General features: G+C 33.1%; 1 protein-coding gene across 2 annotated transcripts; it reads left to right on the forward strand.

The window, feature by feature from the left end:
- The first annotated feature begins 1,556 nt into the window (after positions 1–1,556).
- On the forward strand, positions 1,557–3,949 carry LOC25490281 (F-box protein SKIP23). 2 transcript variants are annotated; one of them, XM_013606787.3, is made up of 3 exons: positions 1,557–1,709; positions 1,910–2,001; positions 2,340–3,949. In XM_013606787.3, the coding sequence occupies exon 3, from the start codon at positions 2,632–2,634 to the stop codon at positions 3,694–3,696; it is 1,065 nt and encodes a 354-aa protein (XP_013462241.1). In that variant the 5' UTR covers positions 1,557–1,709; positions 1,910–2,001; positions 2,340–2,631; the 3' UTR covers positions 3,697–3,949. The 2 variants fall into 2 exon arrangements, with proteins under 2 accessions (XP_013462241.1, XP_024635861.1); XM_024780093.2 differs by having other exon boundaries at positions 1,910–3,949.
- Positions 3,950–8,346: the final 4,397 nt, after the last annotated feature.

The raw sequence follows: 8,346 nt of genomic DNA on the forward strand, positions 1-8,346 counted from the left end.
TGAAATTGGAAGAAAATATGAAGTAGCCAATAAATGATGCTTTGTATTGTCTACAGATTTTAAACTAAGTTTTTTTTTTTTTTGACAGATTTTAAACTATGTTCTTCCCTGTCACATAGTTATAGTGATAATGATCTTCCGTTTGTTTTGAGTTAAACCTTACACCACTGATTATAACTCATATGTCTAGGTATGGTATTGAATACTTATTGCAGTTGATGCTACTGCATTTCTGTTTCGAGTCTCCTCTGACCTGTGAAGGAATAATCCATACAGATTAGAAATTTCAAAACATGGAAAACCATGATAACAATGACAAAATATATAGGTTGGTCAGGAACCAAAACTGTATTATGATACTGATGATTCTTTGAGCAAACAAGATGATGAAGCTCAAACCAACTCCAATCTAACAGAATGCCATGTACCACCAAAAGCACTCCATGTTCAGTAACCATGAGTGGTGGAATGTTTCAGTTATAGTCCAATGTTTCAACATGTTCTCTATCATCAAAGCAAAACATAGATGTAGAGGATTCAAAGCAACACTAAAGTGTTTCCTCCTTCACAACTTGATGCAATGCAATCAATTAATCCTGTTACAAGAACTCTCATAGAAGGAGAGTGTTTAACAGAGTCGGATAAATCAAGCTTAAGTTGGGACTTAGGTAAATCCAGCAAAAATTTGAGGTTATATGTAACCTCCCCTATAGTATTTTGAGGTTTATTTGCTATGTAAATGAGTTATGAATGGTTTTCAAATGGTTAACTAGGTGGAGGGAAAGTTTAAGAGATCATGTTGGATAATAATCTAAAAATCTTGTCATTTGAGGCCATATGAGAGGACGAAAAGGACAATAGGGAGAAATGTGAATTTGATAATTATGTCTTGTTTAAATCCATCTCTTTTTATTTCAAGACTGAGCTATATGATGTAACAAACAATACATCTCTTTTTATTCCTTAAAAAATAAAAACACATCTAATTTTATTTTAAGAGCAAACCATATCAATTACTTGGCCAAATTCAACAATCGCTATAAAAATAAATAATTAAATATGTAAATGGTCTTTGCAAATATAACAAACTTAGGTTTTGGTCCATACAATTACAAATTCTTTCAATTTGACGTGCAAATATTAATCATTATGAATTTGTCCTTGATCTCATTTTTCCACTGATGTGGTGCACTTTAACTTATTTGGTAGTGATGATGTGAATCAACGGGGTTGACTCATTATAAAAGAACGTATGAGGAACATTATTTTTCTTTTGGTAGTACACATGAGGAAAATTTGATAAACCAGAATAGAAGGAGACTAAAAGGAAGAGGAATGATTATGGTTTATGGAACAAAAAAAAAGTCTCTAGTAATACTCAAATCGAGTTTACTAAAGATTAAAAAGAAATGGTGAAAAAATAAAATAAAAATTGTAAAACAGAAAGGGAAATGGGAAAATGTAATTTAAAAAAAATAAATATATATGTGGAGGTAAGAATACAGTTTGAGGGGGTATGAGACGAGAATTTTCCATCCTTTTCTGGAGAATGCCATATCTGACCCAAACAGCACAGTCCATTAGGCATTAGCATAGCTGTCCTTCCCATCTCATCACTGTGTAGAGTGAGAGTGCGTCAGAAAGAACCTCTTGTATTTTTAACATAGAAGTCAAAACCTCTTCTCCATAAAACTTCATCTCCAATTTTGGTGAGTCATTGTAACATTCCTTTGCATGCCACTTAAATTTCGTTTTTGGAGTTATCTTTGCTTTAATCACATTCCTTTAATTATGTAGACATGTTTTAGGGTTTCTATGGATTTAGGTTTCTCTGCTTTTGTTTGTTTCAATGTTTTGTATTTTCTTTGGATCACAAAATCTAACTATATTATTGAATTGTTCTTTTCAGATATTTGTTGGAGAAAGAAATCATGGATGGCATTACATGTTTGGGAGTGTCCTAAAGACCTAAACATTTCTCAGAACTAATCATATGCACAGGTTTCCTCTTAGCTTTATAATATTGATGAATGAAGAATAAATGAAAGATTGTTTTCACTTCAACTTCAATACATGCTTGTTTCAAGGAGAAACTACATTCACTGGCTAAAATGATTATCACTAAACACAACCCACTTTGGGAGAGCTTTTTGATTTTTTCAGTACTCAATTTCCTGGTCTAGAATGATAATGATAAGTATTTTGTGAATGTCAGGATCAACTAATCTACTATGATTGATTTTTTATTACCGTTACAGTTAGTTTATTCTGACTTTACAGTGTTTGTTGTGGAGAGAAGTTTCTAAAAAACATCATGGTATAATTTTTGTCTATGACAGGGGATTATATATCTTGGCCATATTGTTTGAGAGAGGTAAATAGTTGCATGAGTTTGTAGAAGAAGGAATTATGGCACACAATTTGGGACAAAAATACACCGGCAACATTGCAAAAACACTATGTTGAGAATCTGGAGCATGATGATGAATAGCAGAAGAAGGCTTGGTGTTGCTTTGTTTCATTTCGGAGGGAGTACTTCTGAATCTTTGTGTTGTTAAAATATTTTTCATAAAAACCAGTTGTATTTTCTGGCAAGGAAAAGTTCCGTTCCCAAAACAAAACCAAAGAAAAATGGGTGTTGAATGGGCTGAGTTACCGCAAGAAATCATAGAATCAATCTCGAAAAGGTTAACAATCTACGCCGACTATATTCGATTCCGATGTGTCTGTCGCACCTGGAATTCCTCTGTCCCTAAAACCCCTCTCCATCTACCACCTCAACTCCCAATACTCATGCTTTCTGACGAATCCTTCTTCGACCTCTCCACCAACAAAATCCACCGCCTTAATTTCCCTCTACCTTCTGGGCCGACCCGTATTTGTGGTTCTTCTCATGGATGGCTTGTCATTCTGGATGAAACATCCAACCTCAATCTTCTTAACCCTGTAACACATGCCACACTCTCTCTTCCTTCTCTCCACACTTTTCCATATTTGGTTAAAAAGCTTTTCGCATTTAATAAAAACAACCTTTACCTTATCAAAGTTGTCTTGTCATCTAACCCCTCCCCCAACGATGATTTCGCGGCATTCGCTATTCTCGGTCTTAGGCATCTAGCATTCTGCAGAAAGGGCTGCGATTCTTGGGTTCTCCTCGATGCGAATGTGGGTGACCACTGGACTGACGCCGTATACAAGAACGGTTCGTTTTTTGCTATGAGCACGAGTGGAATAACGGCGGTGTGTGATGTTGTTGAAGGTCCTCGAGTCTCCTATATTCCGCCACCAACCTCTTTATATTACAATGATGTTTTCTACGCTGTGTTCTCCGGGGAAGAAATGTTATTGATCCAACGATGTTGTACAGAGGAATATGAGCCTCGGGATTTTGAACCATACCCTGATATGTCGACAGTGAAATTCTGGATTTATAAGATGAATTGGAATATGCTGAAGTGGGAAGAAATTCAAACTCTGGGCGAACACTCATTATTTATAGGGAAGAATTATTCGCTTTCTTTCTCTGCTGCTGATTTTGCTGGATGTTGTCCAAATTGTATCTATTTCACTGACGATATTGGTGGGAAACATGATCATGGTATCTATAGTTTATCAGATGAGAGCATTGAGCTGTTGCCCTGTGATCCACAAAATTGTGGTTTTGGATATCCAGTTTGGGTCACTCCAAATCCGTGATGAGCTGAGAATCTTAATGGTATAATGTTTAGCTAGCTGTTTTGTGTTTATTTTTATTGTACATGTGTTCCTTCCTTTGAAAGGAAACCATTACTCTTATTTATGCCTATTGTGTTGTTTAACAACTTGCTTCCCATGCTCATATATGAAGTGCTGAGCATCTCAAGCTGTCTTGCTTTACCTGTACATTAAGAGAGATGGAGCAAATTCAAATGTAGTCTTTATGATCTATTTGATGTGTATTTTGATTAAAGCTCCGGTTAGACACTATTTCACTTTCGTTGTTCTTCTTTGAATGTTTACAATGATGGGTTTTACTGAGATCTAAGTTGCAGCATATAGCAAGATCAACATATTATTGCAGTAACATTGTCTTGTATGTGACTGACTATTTTGTGAATGCTTGGTCAGTTTGGCATTCTGATGTTGAGCCGATAATTATCAACCAGTAAAAATTAGCAGAGCAATTTAAGGTTAAATTATGTGTTTTAGACATAAATCTTATCCGTTTAACTTTCATGGCTTATTGCTGTTGTTTTTTCCCTAAATTTTCTGAGCTGATATCCAAATTACGGATACTAGGTATCGGCGGACTGCCTCATCCCTATTTAGAAAGTTATAACAAGCTGACACATACCCTTGATGCAGTGATGCATAAGATGCAGAATATTAAAGAACATTGTAGGTTTTCTCTAAACAATATTTTTTTGGAAAGAGGATCTTGAAGTTTTTTTTTTTTGAAGGGAGGATCTTGAAGTTAACATGGCTTTATATCCAATTTGGGATCAATTGTCCTGTCCATTTCAGACTAATTCTTCATATTATGATGCGCATCTTTCCTCTTAGATACTAAAACATGTTATTAGTCTCGGTCATTCGTGTTTTTGTTAGTTGACAATATTGAATGCTGCACAGGTTAGTTAAAAACACTTCTATTCTCTCTTGTGTTGGGAAAAATAGGTTTTCTAACAGATATAAAGAAGCTAAAAATCAGGAGCAAAACTAGTTCTTTGGTTGTTGCTCAAGTTTTTGATGTCTTCAAAGTGATTTTTTTTTTTTCACTTCAATCGTTCTTTCTTGACATGGATATATATTATTTTTGCTGCTAATATATTTTTTCTCAAGTAAATTTTAGTTATACGTAAAACGGAGTAGAGATATTATATCCAAGCTCAGCTAAAATTATGCGGAGTGAAACAAAGCCTTCTCTCCCAAGTCCCCCAATACCACACTAATTTCTTAAGACATACTAGTAAACAACTTTATAGATTATTTTGCTCTAGCTATTTTTTTATTAGAAAAATGAGTTCAGCAGGATACTTGTGTATGTTGAAGACATAAGACTACTTTACCAATAGCTTGTTCTGTTCTGAATTTTTTAAGTCAAAGGAGGGGTCTAGGCCCCATGTATTTTAATATTTCAAATTTCCACTCATTCATGTTTGAGACTTTTATGAGAGAGAAAAAAATAGGCTTGTTATAGGTTTTTCATTTTTAAATAAATATATACGGACACATAGATTCTAGGGTCGAAACTCAATACATCAAGTGTGAGAATTGGAAAATTGCATGTTTACATCAGTCCCAACATATCAAATATTTCTGCAAGCTACATCATCTTATCATATTAACTATACTTACACGAAAGAGAAGGCATATCTTCATCATGATCTAACCAAAACAAACTGGTTAAGTTGATCTTTCTGGAATTATAGACTTGAGTCTTCTTAGACAGAATATAAGGTGAATTGACTGCTACCAAATGGTAAAGTATGTAACGATATATTGCTTGTGTTTATGCATGTATGCATTGCTGCACAGTAATTCATGCTTTCCATTGAAGAAATCCGGAAAAAAAAAGTCGGGATAGAAACATAACTAATTCAGTCTCAAACGAAGGCATCACCGTTCCGTTCCACAAGGCTTCATCTAATCTCTGGTGAAGACCAACGTTATCTTTGTTCTTTGGATATATCTTCAAAGTCCGAAGAGAGGAATTCCTATATTTAAGTTGAACCTCATTCGAGCACAAACTAAATAATTTTTTGTTTTTAAAAAGAAGAGATGAATTCCTGTATTTAAGTTGAAGCTTGAGAATGCGGTGAAGCTTGCACCTTTTACTGGCAGTTCTAGCCTCAAAGTTGAAGAACATAATTGTTTAATGCTTCATCAAGAAATGGGATCAGAGACCATTCAGCCATAAGCTTGAATATGCCAAATTGAAAAGATGCAAATCAAAGAAATGAGTTCAAACATCTTTCCACCATAAGCTTGAATAGGCCAATTCAAATAAATCTTTCAAGGTAGGAGGATATTGATAAAATGACCGCTTCAATATATTTATTAACTGTTGTTGTTCGAGAAAGTCTTTGATAATTTGTGGCAGAAAAGAATAGTAGTGGTAAATTTAGCCATATATATTTGAATTAAAACCCAAGATGTTTGTTATATGCAATCTAAGTTCATTTTAATTCTAAACAAACTGAATACTTGAAAGGTCCTCTTAACAGTAACAGCAAAACTTTGCATGCAAGTATTGTTACTAAACATGTTTGCAAAACTAATTTCACGTATATGGTGTTGCTACTCCCACAAACTAATTTTTGTGAACAACAATTTATATCGTGACGTTATAAAACAATTTGTGAAACGTTTAATTTTATATGACGGTGAGTTTGTGTTACATTAGTTAGATATTAGCTAAGTTTGGAGTGAACAAAATATGACTCTAGGCTTTCTTTGCGAATATGGAAGGTGAAGGGAGGACTTTGAAGAAAAGAATAGAGAACTTCGAGAACGATTTAAAATCCGGGACGTTACAGTTACAATATGTCAGAAACATAGAAGATTTGACAGAAATAACATGAAACTGAGATTTCAATCCAAAAAAACACTAGGCATCAAATAGAAACACAATAGGATGCTGCTCCTAATATTGGCACAAAAACTTGGTGCCTGGTATTCCTACATTTGGCTATCATTTCGTTCGGAAAATTCATTTGAGGATAAGCCATAAAAGTTAAACTAACAAGGTTTAAGTCTAAAGCACATAATTTGACCTTAAATGCTCTAAAAATTTTACTGGTTGAAATCTGCTTAACATCAGAATGTCATCTTCATCAAGTATGACACAGTCTCTCCTTCAAAAACTTAACCCAGGCCAAATTTACCACAGTATTTAATTTAAGTAGTGAGGTTACTGCAATAATACAAATCTAGATCTTTGTACGATATAAATATATCATCATGAAAAGTTATTACATCAAAAAAATAACACAACCCGAAGTATTTAAGTAGTTACACATATCCTGCTATGCTGCAACCTAGACACTATTTTGATTTGATATCTATGAATGTGAAATAGTGTCTAACCGGGTTTTAATCAGAATACTATTTTCTTGTGGAAAGGTAATAGGATGAATTGTGAGAAATCATGAGCCATGGGAGTTGTGGTGGTAGATGGAACAGACGAACTCCAGCTGCGACATACGGAGCGGAACCGGAGAAAGTCGGCGTAAATAGTCACCCATTCTTCTTCGATCATGTTTTGGGGATCAAGGATTTCTACAACTAGATTTTATGAAAAATATTTTAACTCAAAATTTGAGTATTTAATGATATTTTTTTCATTCCATAAAATTTTTACAATTTTCTTTCATATTCACGTTAGAAATTGATAGTTATCTTAAAAGTGGTCATTTTAACACAACTACGTAAAATATGTTACGTTTTTACTATTTCACAAATATTTAAAAAAAAAAATATTTAAAAGAGAGAAAGAGAGAATGGTAATTTAAATGAATTGAAATTATCAAGCATACGAGCATTATGTTTTTTTTTTTTGTACAACAAAGTATTATAGTTTTTTTTTTAAAGAAGAAAACAAAGTATTATAGTGCACTCTATTTATCAAATTTTAACTTTTCCAAAATATAAAAAATAAAAATAAAAAATAAAAAAAATTGGTTGAAAAATAAATATTTTGAACAACTCAAAAACTAAGTTTCCCCAACAAAAGAAAATATGGGAAATTGAAAGTAGAGTTTTCTGAAGCGTGTTTTTACGGCAAATTCAAAAAAAAAAAAAAACTTTTTTTTTCTTCAAAAACAAATATGTTCCAGAAAATTCAACTTTTTAGTGTTGTACACACATGAATAACCTACTGCCACTCAAGTGTTCAAAATTGCTAGATGTAGGATAACATTTTGATTACATATTTCCCTTCAAAAAAAAATAAAATTTGATAACATATTTTTGGCTAAAATATGGTTTTAATCTCTGCAAATATGCCTTATTTTAGTTTTAGTCCCTGTAAAAAAAAATTGTTTTTGGTCCCTGCAAAATTTTTTGTTTTTTAAAATAATCTCTAACCCCATTTTTGTGATGATTTGCATACGTGGCACATGATGACTGAACCCATTTTGTAGTTTTTGGTCCCTGCAAAATATTTTGTTTTTTAAAAAGGTCCCTGCAAAATTTTTTGTTTTTGAAAATAGTCTCTTACAGGGACTAAAACCAAAACGAGACATATTTGCAGGGACTAAAACCATATTTTAGCCCATATTTATTTATTTTATAACTGGATTCGGAATTTTTATGGTTTGAAAGAACGACCAAACAAATTTTTTTTTTTCAATGATTTTCTTTTTC

Source organism: Medicago truncatula, chromosome 3, assembly GCF_003473485.1.
Source record: "Medicago truncatula cultivar Jemalong A17 chromosome 3, MtrunA17r5.0-ANR, whole genome shotgun sequence".
NCBI classification, from domain to species: Eukaryota; Viridiplantae; Streptophyta; class Magnoliopsida; order Fabales; family Fabaceae; genus Medicago; species Medicago truncatula.

What these genes read in the sequence shown, in the direction of transcription:
- LOC25490281 (XM_024780093.2), top strand. Translation starts at nt 2,632, where the DNA reads ATGGGTGTTGAATGGGCTGAGTTACCGCAAGAAATCATAGAATCAATC.